The sequence below is a fragment of the Pipra filicauda genome, unplaced genomic scaffold, assembly GCF_003945595.2.
Source record: "Pipra filicauda isolate LSUMZ 115617 unplaced genomic scaffold, ASM394559v2 scaffold161_size1661140_pilon, whole genome shotgun sequence".
NCBI classification, from domain to species: Eukaryota; Metazoa; Chordata; class Aves; order Passeriformes; family Pipridae; genus Pipra; species Pipra filicauda.
The window spans coordinates 1,457,009-1,479,798 of record NW_024104118.1 but is presented as its reverse complement, the minus strand read 5'-3'; the positions used below and the strand labels follow the sequence as shown (position 1 = coordinate 1,479,798).

Genomic DNA, 22,790 nt, shown 5'->3' with positions numbered 1-22,790 from the left:
GCTGCACTATTTTATGAAATTACATATAATGTTGGCTACCCTGTACTTTCTGTGGCATTTGACCACCTTAAAATGAATTTGTAGCCTGATCTCATTTAGATCTGAACGTCACAGTCACAAAGCTTGTGAACTGAGCCCATTAATTTTGGAAGCTGGAATGTTCTCAGGTGCAATGGGTTTGAGGCAGTCTGAACTGCTAATAGCATTTCCTTCACAGGTAGCACTGTTCCATAAATCACCTTGTTTGCATTTAAACATGGGTTTGGTTTATTCAGCCTCACTTTTTGTACAAACTGTTTCCCAAATAATGCAAACACACTTGGTAACAGGGAATAACTCTTCCATATCTGTCTAGAAAGCTGAGGGGATTCTAAGAGTTTATACAGTACAACTTCAGCCCATTTATTTCTTACATCTTCTATTAATATCTCCTTCCTGAATTTCCACTTAAGATGACCACAAGCCTTTTCCTTTTTCAGTGGAGATGGTATCCCAAACTGTAAGTCTGACTGTCTCAGGATCAGTAACATATTGAAGTTATCTGAGAGCAGCTGTCTCTGATTAGTTTTCCCTGAGGATGTGCAAAGTTCAGGTGACAGTGATTCTGATGGAGCTCTCAGTACTGCCACACATCCCCTGAGCTCTCTCTACAACAGTGACATGTCCCTGTGTGATGAAAAATCACTTTTCTCTTTCTTAGCCTTTAAGACAATATTCCCAGCTTCCTTCAGCTTATCTGCAAAAGGTTTGAAGTCCAGAAAATAACATAGAAGATTGGTTAATTTGGGGAGAAAGTGATCTTTTAGTGCTTTATATAACCTAATCTCTGGATCAGGTCCTGTACTTGATTTGGTGCCCTCAGATTCTCCCTTCAGATGCTGAGCATTAACTGGGACTCTGACTTCTCTGACATGAGTCCTTGGAAGGTAATGAATTTTTGTGGTTTGTGTTCTAGTAGTTATTATAGCACAGTTTTCCCTTTGACTCCTCACCTTGCACCCTATAACAGGGCTTTCCTTCTCTGCCCCACTGGACTCTTGTCTACACTGATACAGAGTACACCAGAGCCTTAGTAAAGCATCCCAGAAATAGGAGCTTATTCAGCATTTTCTTTGCACCTGTGATTTTACACAACTCCAGGTTGTTTATTTCAGAGATAAGAAATCTCTGTTCTACATTTTCTCTCCTTTCAATTCGTGAAGTTTTCTCAGTTAATCTTCCCCTCAGTACAACCTTAAAAATCCCATATAATGACCTGCTGAGTAATGTGCAAAAATGGAAACATATTTGATTTTTGCTGGTTTCAACCCCCAGTGCTAGAAATAACTTGAAAAGAAAGCTGCTCATTTCACATTTTCTACACCTCTGACTAACCAGACCATTCTCTTTGTGTTGTCAAGGCAAAAAGGGACATGGACCATGTCATTTGGCCTCTCTTTGTCTGAGAGAATCCTGTAAGGAACCAGAGTGTGATATATGAGGTACTGGTGGGATCAACAAATGGTTATGTGAATAAAAGAAATAAATCTTTAGAGAGGGCAGCACTTTTCCAGCCAAGACACCTGTCTGGATATTTTGTATCAGGAATTGACCTGATGAATAAAATTCCTGGCTTCTGCTATCTGAATATCAACCGGAAAACTTAAGGCGAGGTTTAAATTTCCCTCAGCAGTGAGAGTTTCAGAAGAAAGCAAGACAAAAATAAACCCATCAAGGAAAATGTCTTGCTTAATATTAGGGATGTAGAGCAAACAAAGCGTAAATTCTCTGCCTAAACTTCTTTTAACCAGTACCTATCTCTTTTCTTTTCATTCAAATTCAAATCAAATACACTAGCAGTGGTACCTCATCCTCATGTTGTCTTATGATTAAAAAGAAAAATAGAGAAAGAGTATTAGCTGGCAGAAAGGTACTTTTTTCCCCCCTACATCTGTTAAGGGTGTCTGAAACAAGCCAAATTCTGGACATGTATCAGTAGTACAACTTTTGAAACTATTGAATCAAGACAGTCAAACAAAATTCCCTTATCAAAAATCCATAGTATTATGTCATGCTAAACCCCTGTTTTTATCTCATATTCTCTGTGCAGTGAAAAAAATATTGAATATATTTCATACATTTCCCATGTAGTAAACCCCAAAGTTCTCATTGGGCATTACTGAAAACTGTAACTTGTCATAAAACAATCTCACAAAAAATTCAAACAAGTTATAGTGATTTCTGTATAATTGATGCACCTTTAAAAATACATACAAATGCCATTAAGTGCAACTGTTTATGTCTCAGTTGCAGTGTTCTCCAACACATAAGCCTCCTATTTCAGTTTGCTTTCTTCTCTCATCTTGCTCACCACATCATCCTCTACAACTTGTGTTCTTAGGGTTGCTCTGCATGTTGTTTTCCCACCATTCTTCCACTTAATTGCTTTATGCTGTTGTTATTTCTGAAAAATAAACAAAACACATACCTTTAATTAAGGAAAACTTCCTCCCCCACTTTCCTCGTGGAGTCCAGTCATTTAACTTTTAAATTGCACTCACTGTTGCAGCCATTGCTGCTTGTAGGTTCAACTAGGTTGGCACCACACTCTGAGGAACTTGTCCTTGGAATGGAAACTTTTCTGACCAAAAGAAACAAAAACCAGACAACAGAGAGAGGAAAAAAATACACACAGAGTGAAAAAAGTTGTCAGGGAGGAGACAAATTAATTGAATGATGTCCATTGAAAAAAGTGACACGGATCTCCTGTGATTCCTGTCTAATTAATAGTCAGTGTTTGTGAGAAGCCTGTATTGGAGGGAGAAGGACGGAGATCAGAGGCCAGTAGAGCGCTCAGAACTATGTGGCTTCTCTCCTAATGTTCCTGTTTGTCTGATTTCTCAGCTCTTTATTTAAGCAATTAGTAGACAGCACAAAATAATTTATTATTAATTCTCTTGATGTTTGGAAATTATGTGAAATTCTCCGCGCTTTGTTGAGGAGACACAAATCTTGTAAAGATTTGTAAAGACCTCTTGCTGTCTTGTTCCCTTTCTTTTAATAGTAATCAGACATCTGCTCTCTTGAGAAGAGTCATGAGCTCTTCTCTGTTCTGTCCAGTTTGTGTCCTGTGGTGATGTAACTCCTCCACAAAGTCTGTTGTCTTGGACAGCTCAGGTGGCTTTATTCCTAGACCCTGTAGTTTTGGCTGGCTGAGATCCCATTCATCAACACTGCACTTACCTTACAGGTAATTTGGCATTTCAACATGGACTTACAGTGAAATATAGAAATGAATTGCAGATTTATTTTAGTTTTCCCTAGGCTTTGTTCTGTTCCTCTAAGCTCTGTGTGTGGCATTTAGGCTTCTGTATTGCTTTTAAATAAAAGCTGGCTTATGTGCCATCTATAGTCATCAGCCACCTTTCTTATTCTTCTTCCAGCAACCCTTGGACAATATGTTTCTGGAGGAAGGAAGGCCAGATGGATGTGGTCTGACAGGTGACTTGCTGGAAGCAAAATATGCCATTTGTTACCCAGTACCAGTGTAATAGCAGGGATTTTTGCAGACTTTCCTGTTTTGCCCATGTCAGAAAGACAGACTTTATGAGTCTGTTTGTTGGAGGGGTGTTTATTTCAAGGTGGAGAGCACCTGCATCTGGATTTGCACTCTGCAGACTGAAAAAAATAAATCATCAGCTGATAAAAATGTGATGACTCAGCTAAATGTAAAAAGAATTATTTCCCACTGCTCACCCAGAGCTTTCCTATGCAGCCCTATTCTTTTATGGGTTTCTTTCACTGTTAGTTATGACTTAGTTTTATAAGCAGAGCACTGAAACCCTTTCTCTCCACGCTTGTATGGCTGAATGGATTTGTTTCTAGGGAGCATTAAATGCACTTGCATGTGCTTGGTCCTCAAATCTGTCCCAAGTAGCCTCAGAGAAAGACAACTTGGAAAGGAAGGGAGGTATAAGTGATGATACAAACAAGAAAACAGAGCAAAACTGATTTCCTAAATTCTAAAAGATTTAATGTGTAATTTTAGGGATTCCTTTTCCTTGTCCTGAACTTCCAGTAGTATCTCCTCTTCTGCATCCCTCCAGGTTGCATTACTGTTTGTACTAAAACCCCACTAGAACCCTCTGCTGAAAGGGCCATGGAAATGCTTAATAAAACACAATAGTGGGGAAAAAACTCTGCTTTCTGATTGTGGATCAAACATCTTTGTTAATAAAGTATAACAGTGGAAACAGTATTTTTCCTTAACATTTTAAACTTAACATATCCTGTCAAGGACAAGCCAAAGATGATGCAACTCTCAGCTAACTCTTAGAAACCCTAATTTCACCCTCTTCTAAGATAGGATACAGGTGATAGATCAAATTTGAGGGGAAAAAAGTGCAGATTAATGACAGCTGCTGGCAATAATCCTCATTCACACAGCTGAAAAGAGAGCAGTAGATTAAAGTATCCACTTGAGACTCCTCACACGTTGGTCATTTCAGTCAAGACATAAGGACTTACAGATGTGAAGTGTTTCTTGCATAGATGAGTTCTCTAGCAGATGATCATCCTACATCAGCCTCAGAAGTGTAAAGGTAAGACAAGACAATTTTGAGCCAGTTAGGTTCTTTTATCTGTACTAAAGAAGTTGATAATGATTATATGAGATTTCCCAAGCTAGTCTGGTATGTAAGATAAGTTCAAGGGCAACTATGTTAAGACTGAGTTATTTTTCCAATAAAGAGGCATTACTACTTGTTCTGCCAGTTAGACAGAGCCTGAGTGAAGGGTAGGTGAGGTTCATCTTCCAACTGTCTAATAAAAGAACTTGCACAGACCTGTCATTGCTGTCACTCTAAGATTCTGTACTTTGACCATGACACTCAGTAGACTGTGTCTCCAGCTTTCCCCTAATTTTGCTGTATGCAAGAGGAAAGGGATCTTTTAACAGATTGCTCTCTTCTTGGAGACAATTTTATTTCTGAAGAAATACTGCCTGTATGACACTTGAATGAATTTTTCTCAAGTTAGTTAAAGCTGTATTCTAATAACTTTTTGGCAATCTTCAAATGTTCTTTAGTGAAGAACTGCTGTGGCATTCCATGGCTAAGCAGGAGTAATTTAACTAAAATTACTAAGGTGGGGGGTATGCTTTACAACAAGGGGGTTTTTATACAAACTGTTGTATCAAATGCTCTCTATCTCTTCTAAATACATTCAGCTGTGGGAAAAACTGGCATTCAGTGGGTTTCCATGACAGCAGCTGAGGTAAAACTAGCCCAGCTATTCCAAAGGTCGCTCATTGAAAGGCACTGATCAGAGAGGTTGATTTGGCAATGTGATTGTGGGAGAGCAAAGAACAGAATTGCAAGAACCTTTGGTTATCACAGCCAAGGAGAAATGCAGTACAGGAGAAAGGGGAAGAGGCTGCAAGTCTGTGGTGGCCAAGAATTACAGGGACTCATGTAAGTTGCCTCATAAAGGCATAAACACATATTAATGGTGTATGACAAAATAAGCTCTTATAAAAAGTGCTGTATTCTAAAAATAAAGGAGGTTGACTTGCATTATAAATGCAGAGAGTAAGTGAAAACAGTAAGTTTGTTTGGGTTTGGTCTAAGTGTACTGACACATGTACAGCATCAAATAGCTGCTTTGATCCCAATAGCTGCTTGTGTGTTTTCATTCCAAGTCCTGATGTGCCTAAAATGCTGCAAAATCCAAACCTGCAGCACTTGCTGTCTGGCACTGACATGTTCCTGCTACTCTAACATGGATCATCCTGGACAAATTAGTTAGCCCTCTGTTTTGTTCAAAATGTTAGTTAGGAAGTATCTGCCTGGGATTATTCTTCACTTTCATTCTTTCCTTAGTTTTCCTTTTTAGACCAGGAGCTGTAGAGGAATTAGGAGCTAATGGCACCAGTTGCTTTGGCTGGCAGCTCAGTGGGAACAGTTTTTGTTCCCTAAGCACTTCATCAATTTGCTTCTACTTCTCAATCTTCAGACAACATAAAGTTTTTAAAGGTTAGCACTAACTCTGGGTAGACTGTGGATCTCAAACATGGGTGTACTACCTGTATTTTTTACAAAGCAACTGTAAGTAATAGCTTAGAAAAGACACTGAGAAAACTTTAAGCCAGGAAGTGAAATATTACAAGCAACAAGTTGAGACACCCACATTCATTATGTTGAATAACCATACAACCTTATGGATAATTCATTACATGCTTTTACATTCAGATAATTAGTACATGATTACCAGAAGAAATTTCTACTTGATTAAACAGCTTCAGCCTTATGAAGCACTTTTACCTGCAAAGGAAGTAGAATGCTCCAATTACAAGAACTCCTAGAAGAAGAAGTGAAGCCAAGAAAGCTGCAAACAGGTCACCTTTTGTTTGGGACTTGATGCTGGGCAGCAAAACTTCCTCACAACGGGCTCCTGTGTAATGCTCAATACACCTGGGAAACCAAGTGGTATTCGGATTAGATGGTAACTTGTCAAAGGCTTCTTTTGCTCTTAAGTGGGGAGAGAACTGTTATGACATAATTCAAAGTTTGTATTTGCTGGGCAGCAACTCTTCTTAGGGAATTTCCTCTCACCTTGTATTTCTGGAACAAAGGGAATTGGGCACATTGGGCATCAAGTTTACATTCTGATCCATACTGCTTTCATATATTAAATTTAGTATATTCATTACTGACAGATTTAATTAATTAAATCTACCTCTCTAGTGTTAACTGTGTCATCCCACTGGTTCTCACACAGTAGCCATGCTTTCTTTTCTCCCTTTCATGTAACTTTTAGCTTCCTTTGTTGAAGAGCTGTCAGGTAAATAGATCCAGGAAATGGGAATTCATTGAGACACGGTACACCTTAAATTGCAGAAGTAGTTTATGCAGTGTGATAATTCATGCCAGAACATGTTACGTGCTTGGTGAATAACCCTCTCCTGGAGAGACCTAGGTAAGTCTTCTCTACTATGCTTATTTTATGTATTGAGCCTCTGAAAACTTCTGAAGAAAGGTAAAATGGTATATTTTATTAAAAATAAATAGAAGTGATGGCTTAGTAATTCACATTCAGTCAAAAATAGATAGGTTGAAGCTAAACTAATCTTCATTTGTCTTGTATTTTGCACTTACTCTGCTAAGTTTTCTTTTGCAGTACAGAAAATGGAAAGCACTTCTTTCAGTATCTACACTCTGCATGTATTTTTGATATATGTAAATTTGCTTCCCTCTGTATTACTAAAGATCTTGCTCCTTCTTGCTATTTCTGGCACTGAAGTCATAATAATCTGTGACATAAGCAATTTGAGGCTCCAGCTGAGAGAAATGGGCTGAACTCTGTAGCATACTTGAAGTTCTCCACTGCCATTGGCAGCTGCAAGGTATAATTTCAGATGAGGGATAAGAAGGGGGAGTGGGGAGGAACTGCCAAAAAGGAGAAATGTCTGGGACATGTAACTAAGACAAAAGGATCCCTGTGAGCTTTCCAACGTGGAGGCTCACTGTGACTCCACTTTCTCTACATTATGGACAGTATTTCAGTACTGCTGGTCTCAGCCACAAAGAATTACTACCCTTTCTTTTAATTCTTTGTCTTTGGAAATATAATGGAAGATTTAGACACTAAAAAAAAAAAAATCTGTTTAATTATCATCATATATTAAAGCTGTGCAGCTGATCAAACTGCCAAGGACAATGGGAGACTTTTCAAAGTTATGATGTGTCACTGCTGGGAGAAGCAAGGGCAGGCAGACTGCTCTGATTGCCTGAGATAATGTTCCAGATATTTACTCTAAGTGTAGTGGCTTTTCAGTGGCCTATTTCTGAAATACTGTAGAATACTTTAAGGATAGAAGTGTAGTTTGAGTGGGGCATTGTTCTCTAGCAAGTGAGAGAGAAATGCTTTGGAGAGCTGAATAGAGTCACAGGGATAGAAAATGGAATATGAAATTCATAGAAGTATTCTTGAATACCAATGGAAACTGGAGAATAATGCAAGGCTAAAATGATACAGGAAGGAAAAAAAATAAATAGGTTTTGGCATCAAATTAAGGCTCATGGAAAAGTTCTAAAGAACGAGTGTAAAGGGAGTAAGTCAGTAACCTAAAGAGTCAAATGAAGCAGGAGGAAGAAAAGACAGTCCTGCTGCAGAGAGTTGCACACAGGATCAGGTAAAAGGTGAGGGTTAGTGAACTGTTGTGAGAAGTAGAGGTGACATGATCAGTGCACAGAAGTTGTATTCATGTGCTGCAAAAGACCACGGGAAAAAAAATTGGGAATGTGATGACAGCCTAGAAAAAACCTCACCGAGATTGTAGCACTTCCTACTAAATAGAAAACACAACCAGATGCTTGAGGTAGTCACAAGCCTTTAAGAGGGAAAGGAGCTTGAAGGCCTAAGACTCTGAGGGGAAAACTACAGCAATATGAATGCAGGGTTAGAGCAACGGGAAAAATCCCTGCACTGAAAAAAGCACATGCAAAACTTAAACATCCTGGATGCTGAACCTCTTCTGCATGGATGTAACAAAAACAAGTTGTAGAAACATGTTTTTCATGACTGGCTAGTTTGATAGTATCTGTTTAACTGTGTGAAGTGGATCAGGGATTACAAACTAGGCTGAGCTGTTGACACACTTGCTCAAAGTGATTCCAAGCTATGTAAAAATTGCTGCCATAAAACCTAAAAATTATGTAGGTTTTCATAGAAACAGGAAAATTGCGATGAGGTACCTCTGGGTTACATATAAATAAACAAAATTATAGCTAATGTGACCTTAGCAACAAACTGTGCTACAGCCAGGGCATTTCTGAAAATCCAGATGTTCAAATATTGGCTTTCACGAGCTTTTATGAAGTTACCTGTCCTGATGTACACAGAGGTGAAGGCAACTGATGCTTTAAGACAACCAGGAAAGGTTTCTTCTGCAAGTCCTTTCCTAAAATTGGTGAGAAACTAAGCAGACTTCTATAATTAGCAGTGGAACTCACTCAAAAGACCTTATTATCCTGTAGCAGAGCTCTAATAATTTCAGTGGAGTTACTTATGCAATGACTGCAAGCAAGTCAGAAACACAGTGTCTATCAAGCACATGGGCCATGAACATAATGCATGGCATCTATCTCATGCCTTCTAGAGGTAGTCAGGCTTACTAGACACAGCTTTAAAAGCCAGCAGCTTTTAAGATAAACTCCTAGTTTATCTTGTTTATAACGGATGCCTAAAAGTAGAGCCCAGGTTAGGAGCAGCTGTTAATAGGGCAGGCACTGGTGCATCTGCACTTGAATAAACTGGGGCAAAACCAGAGCAGCCTGGTTCTAGGCTGGACTAAGAGCATAAGACTCATTAAGTCTTGTGCTCCCTAGGCGAGGTGTAGCTGCTGCAGAACATCACCTCCATGCTGTGGGTCTGCTGCCTCAGCACGTGCTCTGTGTTGCCTAAATGGTCTTACTATGTAGCATCCCAAACTTGATTTTTAAAATGGAAAAGAGGTCTTTCCCCCCTCTAAGAAATTAGAATTTCTAATTCAATCAGAGTGGAAATACAGCAACCTTCGATGTTTGAGGGAAATCTGTGACTGAAACCTCCCATTTTCAGAAAGCATCCAGATTTGTGCTCTCCTAGGTGCCTGCACACACATGCACACACCCCCACGCCTCCTGTCAGACGAGATGAGCCAGCCTGAAACTGTTGTATACAAACATACTACAGGAGCTGTGCTACAGACGAAACACTAGCAGAGGTAAAGAAATCCAGAGAGTCTTTCAGCATAGGATATTAATCCAAACCACCCGTGTCAGCATCAGTACAAAGTGGAAGTAAATAGACTGCATTGGGTGGGTCTGCAATTCTATTGCTCCCCTAAAATCTGATTAGTAACTAAAACAGAAGCATGAAGGTCTTGCAATAACAGCAGGCACTACTGCTGTCTCTTATGGGGCTGAGCAAGGGGTCCTCTGCCTGTGGGATATAGTAACAAGGAGAGGTTTCTTTCTCTGCCAGACTCCCAGGTGGGCAACATAAGGAAGTATCTGACAGACTTTAAAAATGGAAGTAGAGTTTGAGTCAAATATGCACCTGGATTCTCATTGCACTGCATTACACTGTAAGGGTGTTGACTTTAGTTTTCATTTAGTCTTCCTTTAGTCAGAAAAATCCTGGGTGCTTCTTGGTATCAAAATTACTTGCATGGAAATACAAAGCTCTAAGCAGAAAAAGCTGAAAAATTATCTGCTTGTCAATGTAACTCAGATTACATGGCTGAGAGCTTCAAAATCACCATAATCTTCAGCCTGTAGCAGGCTCCTGAAAGTTGTCTTAATCCATACACTGTAAGGACATCTAGTAAGTATGAAAAAGAATTTCAAGCTGAAGTGAATAAACAATAGCAAAGTTAACTGGAAGCCCTAAGCAGGTTTTTAAACATTTTTGCATTTAAGGGAGTTTCAAAACTGTTACTCTGAAGATGACTTCATATACAAAGAGAGTAAAAGAAAATGCTCCTAGTGGAGAGAAGTTGAAAGAATTGATTATTTTTCCCTAGAACTCCCTTAACTATGTGTTTATGTGGCAAGATTTGCCATATCTCCAGCTGTAGTTCTGATTGCTAATAGTTTTCAAAGACATAAGGAGAGCATTCACTGTTGTTTTTGTGTGTACTGCCCTCCCAAGCAGAGGAGCTATGTTTGTGTGGTCTTATGCCATCTGTATTTTGTTTGAAACACAGAAGAATGCTCTCAGAAATCTGCCAAGTGTAAGAAAAAAATGGAAGTACCAGAGCTCCCCCTCAGAAAACAAAATCTCCTTGTTCTGCCCTGCATTAATTAATGCTTCTGGGGCAGCTGCCATCAGGTGCTGAGGCAAATGCTTTCAGCCTTGTGGTTCCTGAGACACCTGAGGCAGCTGCTTTTCCATCCTTCTCTGTCCTGCTGCCTGTTTATTTAGTACATTTAAGTGTTCCTGGGTTTGAAGCTCATCTGGTTTATGGTGCCAGGTGTGCTTTTGCTGCTGAGAACGTTAACTCATTGTTAGGAAAGCAGTGAGGGAAGATGGCAGCTGAGCAACTTCATGTTTCAGCACACATCAGCTGTATTTAAAATCTGCTAATGTTGCACAGGAAGGGGGGGTCAATTAATGTTTGTTTCTATTAAATCTCTACCTTGTATATGTCCATTTCTGAATGATTAAAATAACTTAAATTCCAAAGGTTTAATTTGTTAGCATGCATAAACCCACATATTTCTAAAGACTGATGCATTTTCCTTAGTTTTGTGGCGAAATTACTTCCAATGACGTTGCATCAGGTAACCTGGACTATGTTTAGCACAACACATTGGTGTAACTAAGTAGCATGTCAAGGCAAATGTGTTTCAAGGTATTTTTACAGTTTTTTAGGCTGTTCTTTCTCCATCTCCCCCTTTTAACTATCAGTCATCCAGCCTTTGAGTCTAAAAGTGATTTGAGTTTTCTTTTGGTGGGAGATGATCATTTGAGAACATTTGGGAGCTTTGGGTGGGATTTGGCAGAAACCTCCATCAAAGAAACTTTGTGCAGCCATGTGATGATGCCAGTCCTGAAGTTCCAAAGCACCAAATATTTCCTGAATTCTGCTGAATCGTGATGCATTTTTTCTGTTGTTTCTATTCACATCACTGCTGATTACTAAGATATCTGTGTGTAAACAAAACCTTTCTCATCTATAATTAGCCTTCTCTGACTGATTAAGGAACATGCTTAGAATGAGGACATGCTTAAATAGAATGCTGCTATTTAAACCATCTAACTTCATAATCAATCGCTAGATACGGAAAAAAAAATAGTTGATAATTTAAATGCAGTAAGATTGCCTGAGTATAACAGAAATGCTCTTAGGATGTTACTTTTCTGCTTCAGCAGATTATAAAATCCTATAGCACCTGAACTGCAAATGACTTCATTTGGAGCTGTTAAAGTGGAAATTATCTATGCTGACTAGTTTGTGCTCCTGAAGGATGAATTGTTCTGAGGATTTGTTACTTCACATTTATAGTTATTGCATCAAATACATCTTCCTTGTTACGCAGCCTAGCAATAGTTGAGAAGGGGCTTTGAAATTGTGTAACTGATGCTATTTAGTTTAACCATTCATTTTTCATTTAGGTATTTTAATATCAGTAATATGGGATTCCTTCTAGAAAAAAAAAAAACCAGCATGTATTTCAAAATGTTTCACTTTTTGTGTGTGTGGTATTCATTTTCTATCACACAAGCTTGCAAGGTTTAGCAGAGAATAAATCACCATCATCCAGCACTTTGGAGCTCTAGTCTCCCTTCTGGATGTGATTCATTGTGACACTGGACAATGACAGTGATCTGCTGTGTATATTTTTCAATGAGCATTTATCACAAAACTGTCTCTTTTCTCCTCATCTAACTAAATGAGTTTACATGCTTGAGCTTTAGTGTTTAAATTGAACTGTCCCAAACAAAACAAAGAGATATTTTAATTAGGCATCTGGGAACAGATTTTGTTCCCTTCTTCAACTGTTTTATCCAGTTATCATTAGTTATAGCTCAAGATGGAAGAGGGAGCAGAAGTTGCCATAGAAGCAAAAAAGGTAATATCCTTAAGTGTATGTAATATTTGTCTGAATGCCTATTATTTTGTTAAGCAAACCCGTTAAATCAATCATAATTTATTTTGATGAATGATAACTCAGAATTAGTAAATGAACCATGAAAAATGAGAATTTCATTTAGCATCTTATGTCTTGGTAAATGAGAAAATAAAAAGATAGGGCTGTATTCATGCAGGAAATGTATCCACATGCAAAACCAGGAACTGCTACTTTTCCAGTGTGCTAAATGGGTTTCAGAGAGAAGAATGGTTCTGCTATGGAATGATGTAGGAAGTATCTGTATTTGCTGCCTTCATGTTTCTTTTTCAGGTAGTCTTTGGCTGTCACTGGAAAGCTGAGTATTTCAGCAAGATTCAGAGAACACAGTAAGTCTTGAATTACAGTCTTTTTTTTTTTCCCCCTTAAAAGATCATATTTTTTTTTGTGCCTCCTTGTTTTGTTCAGGGTAGGCCATTTTATGTTACAAAAATGTTTGTAATATCATCCATCTGTAAGAAAGACTGGGAATGTACTTTGCCTTTCTGAATGCCTTTCCTACAGTCTATATTCCATGAGGCAAAGGGTATTTTGTTCTTTCTGTATTGTAATGAGGGAAGAGACGTGGCTCTAAATATAGACATCATCCTGAATGCATACGTAACTGAGTGCTGGTGCACCTGCCAAGCAAGTATAAACCAAGTATACACAATTATTTGTCTCATATTGTCACGGCTCTACAAGCTTGGAAAGTAATAGGTAATAGATATTTTCTTTTAGATGACATTTTAACAGTGATTTCCTAAAGAAACAAAATGGAGACATAGTCTTTAGACAGCTACTGTCCAACACTTAGACACACAAACTTCAGTTTCACTGACCTGCAGAATGGACTGGATACAGTAGGAATCATATAACAAATCCCTCCATTTAGACAAAAAGATCCATAACTGGTGCCACAGAGTTCTTCATGATCTTAAAAATAAGACCAAAAAAACACTGAGAAAAATAGAGACTTCAAAACCAGAAAAACACCAAAACAAACCCTCACACAAACAAAACCACCCTATGAACAGAAAAGGCGTCGGCCTTGCCCTCCAGGCCAGCAACACACAGCACTGTCTTGCACAGCTGTTTCATGTAACAATATGCGGAAAAGATCACTAATTTATCACCATATCACATGTGAAACACCTAAATTAGATAAATAAATCAAACTTTCTCTGGCAGTGAGAGGAACTTCTGAACTCTGCGTTCCTTCCTTCGCCGTGCCGAGCACAGTGACCACACGATGACCCGTGGGGAGTCTGGTTTGTCCTGTTCCACTGGCACAAACTATCTTTAGCTTCACTACCTTCTGTGAGAGGCTCAGCCAGTACAGATGCACCCAGAATAGTCACAGGTGTGGGCCAGCACATTCTGAGACTGCTCAGGGCTGTGTTAAGAGCTGAATCACAGCCCACTTGGACACCGGCAGGTTTTCCCACCCCAGTTCTTAATGACCAGAGGAGGAGACAGCCTGCCAAGGGTCACTTACGTGGTACAATGTCATTTCCACAGACCTCAGAAAGGCTCTTTCCTGACTCAATAGGCTTCTTGGATGAATTGCTAGTGTGTTAAACATAATTAGGAATTCTAATAACACCCCCATACAGGACACTAATGTTGGCACTCGTAGCAGCAGTTGACCATTTTATGCTTAAAAAGCATATTTAACTGTACCACTTCACTCTTTCTGAAAGCAGTCTAAATTTGGAAGCTGGACTGCATATATTTATGACACATTTAATGCATCAGTAATTCATTTTATATATATGCATATATATATTTTTATATATTTCTTCCATCTTATGAAACTACAGTATCTCAATCAAAACAAAAATAGAGCAGTCTTCTGACATCACAAGGGTGAGAATCATGTGTTACCTCACACTTTAAGTGTTCTTGCTGTTATTTCTCTCAGAAGCTCTGAAAATAAGAACTCTGCTGTTTCACTATTTATGTATAGAAGACATGTTCTATACAAAATACAGCGTTAAGAGTAATCAAGATTTTAGTTTTCTTATTTGTCCTTCAGGAAAAAGAGTTAGGGTTCCCCTTTATTCCTGCAGAAAAAAGTGAGAAGTGTGGCCATAAGAAATCCTACCCTAGAGGGAGTTTCTACAGCTCTGTATGTAAAATAAAACTGACTTTTCTAAGAGTAGCAGAGAGGCTTAGCTACTTCTAACTCTGCAACAAAACCATTGTGCATCCTGCTATCCTCTAGACAATCTCCAGCAATTCCATTCTCCCTTTTTTCCCACATATTCTTCCATTTCTGTGATGGCATACTGATGTAGGAGTGTGAGTCAAGTCCTTCTGTTATTTTAAGGTGAAGGCAGTTAAACCCCAGCACCCAACAGGAATTCAGTGCCATGTTCCTCTTATCCAAGTGCATCCAAATGGGAACTGGACCTTTTTGCCTGTGTGCAGATAAAAGAGGGAGCTGGAGGAGGGAGAAGAAAGGCTGGAAAGATTGTTCATGTTTGACCTTGTTGCACAGAAATGTGTGTTCTGCCCTACCTTGTTAGAAGTTAAATGGAAATTTATTTTAACTCCGAAGCTTTCTGTGCTTCTCTGCTGGCAATTCATTTCCTGCAAGTTCACTATTAGAAGACTAACAGTACAATTGCAATAGGAATAAAATGGGCACAGAAGAAAAACAAGGAGGTTTTTAAACAAGAACTACAAATTATTTGATTTTAGTCTATTCAAACCTCACAGTGGACCTTCTGTGAGAGTGTAATTCAATTGAATCCTCTGTCAAATGAAGAGAGGGTACTGAACACATGAACAGTGTATCAGGATATCCATACAATTATAAGAATCAGCTGAGAAAAACAAAACTCTCAACGTGCTCTCAACTCTATCAAGTGTCTGAGGGAGTTAACTGTTGAAATTCTACCAGATGGAAAAGCAAGATGATAGAAGGTAGGCCCCCCCCAAAAAAAATCTTTTACACAGCTCATGGAAAGGTTGCAAAGAAGTTCTCGTGAGAATTAATGAGAATTTGTTAACCTCCTTAAAATCCTGCCTTAAGGTTCTATTTCTTTTCTTCATCTTTAGGCAGAAATGGACCTGTCTCACACTGGCACAGTGGCAGAGTCCTGAGGAAACCTCAATGCCTCGAGTCACCCAGGCCTCGGGACATCTGGGAGAATGATCCCTGTTCAGGTGTGACCTCTGTATTAAGGACCAGCTCTGCAGCACAACCAGGCATTTCTGCTCTGGCTAAATACCTCAGGCACTCTGCCTCAGGCCTATTAGAGAATGTGAGAGAGGCAGAGAGAGAGAACAAAAAGTGCCCAGGGAGCCTTTGAAACCTTTTTGATTGTAATTACAGACAATTTTTCTATAGGCTATTTCCTTCCAGATATAGACTTTTTCCAGTCCTGAGGGAAAAATGGTAACCTTAATTTTACCAGTGATGAGAAACTCGAAGAAACCTCTATGTCCATCTAGATCATGTGCCCCTTTTTCCATCCTGTTGTGCTTTTCATTAGTTCTATTTTGTTTATCAATACTTTGCTACTACTTAGTGAAATTATCAGAGTAATACAGTATAAAGTAGGTGTCAGAATTACAAAAGGCAATAAAAGAAAATTCAGGATGCTCAACACTATAAAACATTATTACTAGAAAATCGTAACACAAAAATAGATATTATTGTACTTCATACCTACTGTACTGAAATAGAGTAGCTTGCAGCAAATTTCAGAGCCACAGTTCTGTATTTATAGATAGGAAGGTGTGAAAGCACCAGTTTATCCCTCTAAATTTATAGTCAATGATGCAAAAGAGTATACTGGAGAATCAGAAGGGGTTCAGTACAAGCCAAAACCCAATTACATTAGCATTGGTGAATGTGTTATGATTTTTCATGAGGTAGGTCAATACATTATATTAATCTAAAAATGCAAATTGTGTGCTTTGAAAGTCAAATGTATATTACATTCAGACTCCATAATCAAGATAGAAAAGTTTAACAAGTCAAGTGATGATTGGAGATTAAAAAAATACAAAAGATTTAGCTTTTAAATTAACAGAGCTCTCTTTATGTTGCACATAATATATATGTATGTATTTTGATACATCCTATGTGAGAGATTAAAGAGAAGTAGGACACAAAGTTATTTTTAAAAAAAGTTGAATTTGGTGGAAGGAGAAGCAAAGAGGAATAAAACAAGGTTGTTCTTTCTTAATGCCAGACTATCAATACTTAACTGGCTGGGGTAATAGCAGGCTCTAAATACACTTATTCTTAATTATTCTTTTTGAGGACATGCACATGTCCTGGTTTCAGCTGGGACAGAGTTAATTTTCTTCCTGGTACAGTGCTGTGTCCCTAAACTATCTCGTCTGTTTGCATTTAAACTGTTGTAACCTGACTGTCCTAGCTGTTAAAAAAACAAATTCAGGCTCAACACCACCTTAACTCTCCAAGAGCCAAGCCAGCCTTGATAATCCACATGTTGACTCAGCTGTCTTGCCTAGTCCAGAGGCTAAAATACTAGACTGTCTAATCCTGAAGTCTGCTAACACAAAAAAAGGAAAGGGGGAGGAGTGGGAAACGTTGACAGAAGATAAAAGGGGGCTGATGCTTCCTCACTTACAAGCAACTTTGGACTGTATGCTAATCAGTCACAAAGTGTGAAACGTTAGGATTGATCAAAGCAAACATGCCCTTACAGAATTTGTACCATCAGCAGGTGAACTCTAATAAGGGATGGCAGCTCTACAGAGCAGTTGTGACAATCCCAGGGGCAGCTCCTAAATTCAAGGCAATATTAATGAATTCTAATTATACATGTATGTGTATCCAGGTGAAGACTTGGAAGAAATTACCTGTTCGCATATTATTCCGACAACAATTTTTATTCTTGGTCAGAGGCTACTCTTCTAAAACAGCACCTGAAGACAAACATGGAAGTTGAGCATGTCATTTTTAAACCTGATGACTTTTTCCCCTGAAGAGACAGCTACTGGAATGCAACTTAGTGTTGCTGCTAAGAGTCTGCTGCACTGTGACAGTGAGGTTCTGTCAGATGTGAGCTCCATTAATTCACAGTTAATGGCAAACATTCAGGTCTGCTATCCAGTTCAGTGAATCCCTAAAGGCAGAGTAAAACCAAATTCACACTAAAGCATATTGAAACAATGAATGCTTTTTTCAAACTGCCATGCTTATTCAGAATTGCCATACCTGTGCACTTAGGCAATCGAATTGATTGTTTCTGGCCAGCTCATTAGATTGGCATTTGCACCTTGAAAGACAGTGCACACAACTGCCCCAGTCCTCAGACTGCTGATTATTCAGTCAGGTAAGGTCTTGGTGGTAGAATTCTTGCATTCCACAAACAAGAACTCCCCAATTTGTCATTTCTCACTGAGAGTTTGTGTGTTCCAGTTGAGTGTTTCTCATGTCTGGATGTCAGGTGGAATTAGTAATACAGGCTGTGAATTTATCAGAACTCAGCAAGGTCAAGGCTTGTACAATGATCTTTAAAATCTGGAATAGAAACTCTCTGCCTGGACAGAAACCAATCTTCACTTGACAATGCTAAAAGAAACTTATTCTGTAGATATGCCAACTCTATAACCAGCTAGCCTTGCTATATTCTGTTTTCTTGTTAGGTATAGTCAAGGTTTACTGTACCAAATAGGTTATGTTTAAGCCTAATGCAATAGATCATCCTATTTTTTCATGTTTGCTCTTTTTTCTTAATTATACTTTAAAGTGTACGTAAAGCAATTATTTAAGCAAACTGCTCTTTATTGGAAAGAAGAATCTTTTTCCCATTAAATGATCAAATAAAATAAAGTCTCAGCTTTACGAGGAATAATTGCCTATCCTTCAGCTTTCAGTAACAGAAAACCAACTTTCTGCAGAGGCCCATTTCAGAAGGTATAATGCATTTGTACTTACTTTATGAGCAGACAGTTCTGGTTTTCATGGGACCTCAGGTGGCTTCTCTAGTTTTCACGTGTCCTGTCCATACAGGAAAATCTGAAATGGCAGTTGCCTGTCACACTGGGCTGTAACAGCAAGGTCCCCACCCAAAGGCGTCCTCTTGAGCTGCCTCAGATACACAACCTTTGTGTGCACAACGAGAACAATTAACATTGCACAAAGAGACAGATGAACAGGAGTCGCTTCAGAACTAAAATCCTGGCTTTAAAAGAAATAAATCATCCTGCAGGTAGGTTTCTCCTGCAGTCGAGATCTGGATTTTATGTGCTGTGAAAAAGGCTTCACATTTACATACAGTGCAATGTGGGTGAGGTTACAGCAAAGACAAACATCCTTGCAGAGGCAAAGCACAGAATAGGGGAACACCCCATTATGCTCACAGAATCACTTGCATGTTTTTCTAGCGTTACCAGCACTACAGTTTATTGCTGAATTCAAAATATTCACATAGTCTATCTCACACAAATTGCATCATAAATATATTTTACACAGCAGTCAAAAATCTGATTTAAATTTGTATCTAATTGGAGCAAGCAGTCCTTGTTAATTTAGTCTCCCTTTTCACAGGAAGTTCCACAAAATGGTAAATATCCAATAGCTCTCATAACAGAAAATATAAACAGGATATATCACCTAAATTTCAGACTAGCTCCTGTACCAGATTTAATTAGGAGTCCTTGAATTGACAGAATAACTTTAGTTTTGCTACTGCAAAAAGGAGATCTCTCGTCTTTCCTTACTATCAGTATGCACCTCACTGTCTCTGCTGCTGCTCCGGGTGTAAGCTGAACTTTTTCAGGAGATGCTTAAATCCAGTGATCTGGCAGAAAATCCCATGGGGAAGCTGAGGTTTTCTGCTGCATCAGTGTGTTACAGGGGTGTGCTGTGCCACTCATCACTGTTTGGACTAGTTCTCATTGTGACGGGTACTACACATGGTTTATAGGCTGACTGCAGACAACAAGGCAGCCTGAGGGAGGCCATGGGACCACTAGTTCTCTATTTTTTCTTTTTTAAGACTGAAGAGGAAATAAATCATTAGGTAGTCATGTATTTATGAGTTTTTCTCTGGGGTGCTGCACTCTGAAAAGAGGTTCGAGTATGTATAAGTGTCCTATAAAGAACAGATTGGAGTCCCTGTCTCATTAGAAATAGGATGATATATTTAAAGAAAAGGAAATACTACCACAGAAATTGTTGCTAAACTCTATTCCAACTTGCCTAAACCTATCTGTGCACTGAGTTCATACTAGAAACACAAAGATCATTTGTGCTTCTACCTTCCACTTTCCAATCTGTCTTCCTCTTAAGAGGCAGATGTAGCCTATGCTCACAGAAACTACAGATCCAGTTGTATGAGTGCTCGATTGTGTATCTTGCATGCATCTTGGGAGCTCCTGAAAAGTTATTCTGTGTATCCAGTTGGAGCATTTTTACCTGAAATTTAAAATACAGCCTATTTTGCTCTGTGCCAGCTCGTTGAAAAAAAGCTTCAGATCAGTTCTATCCTTTCCCCCACATCTTTGCCATCTAAACTGGCACTAAACAACAGCTGTATGTTGTTGGAAATGTTACAGTTTAGACATTTAAGTCACCTGTGCATACTGAGATATATTGGAACAACTGTTTTGAACTCGCTGGGTTTGTCTTTAAACGAACCTGTGTGCTTTACTCCCCACATATTTAAATCAGAATCTGCTTTGCCTCTTGAGTTTGGGTACTTTTACTGGTTAGCTGGCCCAAGCATCCATGAGATGCTGTACCCCCCCAAAGAATGTAACTGTAAGTCTTAGTGAGCAGAGAAAAAGCAAGCCCTGAATAGCGATTTGGGCTTTGTTTTATGGTTCTTTGTTATTCAAACATTCTTAAAATTAATCTCTATGTAAACACTCCCACAAATTAAAGATCATTTTGGTCATGTGGCTATTTCAAATACACATTTAGATTAAGTTTTGCATTTTACAGCCATCATAAAGAATGAGATTTTACTGCATTATGTATTCTTTTAAAAAATAAAGTAAAATCTCATTCTGCCCCAATATTGAGCTCAAATATTTGTGTTGTGAAAACAGTGAACAGAAAAGGTTTCAAAAATTGCTTACTGAGCTAATTAAATACAACTTTCCTTCTGAGATATGTCCTTGGTATCTGTCAAGCAGTTAGTAACCTACACCTCTTATTTTCTCCAAGAGCCAGGACCTGTCCTGAAGTCTTGTTAAAAGGAGTCTGTTTTTTCTCATCTAGGTATAACTTCTCATCCCCTCCCCACCTGAAGCTCATAACTGATCTGAGCACAGAAAATCATCAGGTGTCAGAAAAAAAATCCATTGAACTGCCTGACACAAATGAGGATCCCTCTAAGGAAGAATTCAAGGTGAGATGTTACAACAAATCTGTATAAGGACAAATTTACACCCTGAAAGTTTCTTTTAGGATAGGACAGCCACAACGTGAGGGAATTCTAACAAAAGGCAGAAGCAAAGGCAGGTCATAAATAGCTCACAAATCTCAGTGTGCTTTGTCTTACAGGTTAATTTTTTTGACTACAGTTGTTTAAAATTCTTTCCATTACAGTTTTCTGAGATGACAACAAATTACTGAGTCCTCTTGTCTTAGAAATGCCTACAGCAAAACTTTAGGTTTACGTTTTGATTTTATCCACTGAAGTACACCTAGGATTAATTATGTACTACAACAGCAGCCTAAAGCTCTTGTCATGGTGTTGAAATTGCAATTTGAGAGATTACAGTGACTTTAAAGGGACACTTTCCATTCCTAAAATTTCCCAAGCAGTTTGCAACCAACTGCAAATTTCCATCAGAAACCCCAGTTCTACTGTATGAGATATTCATACAGACATTGGCAAAGCTACAAAGTTGAGCTTCTGTCAAATATAACTACAAATTCGTAATTTTGAGATAGAGATTCCAGTCTCGAGCCTGTGTGTGCTTATGTGGGGGGAATTAATAAATTTCGCAACACGCATTAAAAAAGATCACTACCAAGCTTGGGAAAAAACCCCCACAACACTATTCTTTCATTCTGTGTGCTTGATGATTTCTTCTGTGGCACTTTTGCTTCCAAGTTTCATCAACTCTTGTAAGAAATCAACTGAAATTAATGCAATTTAAAGGTTCTCAGTGCATGGTTAATTTTTACTCACACCTCAGTGGCAGATGTAGTGACCCCACAATGTCAGCTCCCCAGTGTCAGTAACCTCAGATCCAGTGATCAGAACTCTAAAAATCCCTGTTACAAACTCTGTACAAGAAGACAGTTTAGCACATGGTGACAGAATCAAATTGACCGGTGCCTCTTAAATAATTTTGAGTTACTACAAAATGTTTATCGTGAGAGTTTAGATATTTACTTTTACATGGTACTCATCAGGAATCAAATGTAACTAGTGTTCATTGTACTGATTTAGATTTTTTAAGATTTATCCAGAGAGCTGGTTCCTATTACAGCATAGGGCGGATAACTCAAAAGCTGAATTCCAGTCCCATTTATTTTGTCCATTTAAAGCACATTCTTAACCTTGGGTTGGTTTACTTCCTTTCTTTTTTCTCTCTTTTTTTTTTTTGGTGCATTTAATTTTGTTTTGAGTTAATTTGCTCTAGTGAAACCACGGCTTACCGCAGCACAGGGGTATTCTTAACTCTGCTGCTGTAATCTTTCTCAGACATGCACCGGGCAATCTGCTGAATCAACGTAATCCCTAATCCGCAGGGTGCAATCCCGCAGCTGCTCGCTCCGGCGCCGTTATGCAATCCCGGCCCCGGCGGCGCCGCGCGGGGCGGCGATGCGGGTCCCGCTGTGTCGCGGTGTGTCCCGCCGTGTCCCGCCGTGTCCCGCGGTGTGTCCCGCGGTGTGTCCCGCCGTGTCCCGCCGTGTCCCGCGGTGTGTCCCGCGGTGTGTCCCGCCGTGTCCCGCGGTGTGTCCCGCGGTGTGTCCCGCCGTGTCCCGCGGTCTGTCGCGATGTGTCGCCGCTCCGTCGCCGCTCCGGTGCCCGCGCGGGGGTCGCGCGCGGGGGGGCGGGGCCGTGCCCGTAGTACTCCAGCGCGCGCCGCCCGCCGCCGCCATTGGCCCCGCGCCGCGCGCGTGACGCGCGCGCGCCCCCCCCACCCGCGCTCCCGCGGAGCGACCCGCGCGCGCGCGCGCGCGCGCCGGCCCAGCGTCGCCAAGGG

At 39.5% G+C, this 22,790-nt stretch overlaps 1 protein-coding gene across 4 annotated transcripts; it reads right to left on the bottom strand.

Moving 5' to 3' along the window:
* Positions 1-2,204: 2,204 nt before the first annotated feature.
* Positions 2,205-22,478, bottom strand: NRG4 (neuregulin 4). Of its 4 annotated transcripts, none has more exons than XM_027712195.2 (7): positions 22,240-22,478; positions 18,559-18,726; positions 17,478-17,543; positions 13,475-13,568; positions 6,300-6,449; positions 2,541-2,620; positions 2,205-2,443 (listed from the first exon to the last, which is right to left on the bottom strand). In XM_027712195.2, exons 3-7 carry the CDS (start codon positions 17,485-17,487, stop codon positions 2,427-2,429), a joined length of 351 nt encoding a protein of 116 aa, XP_027567996.1. In that variant the 5' UTR covers positions 17,488-17,543; positions 18,559-18,726; positions 22,240-22,478; the 3' UTR covers positions 2,205-2,426. The 4 variants fall into 4 exon arrangements, with proteins under 4 accessions (XP_027567996.1, XP_027567997.1, XP_039235209.1 ...); XM_027712196.2 differs by having other exon boundaries at positions 18,559-18,639; XM_039379275.1 differs by having other exon boundaries at positions 2,541-2,615; positions 18,559-18,639.
* Positions 22,479-22,790: the final 312 nt, after the last annotated feature.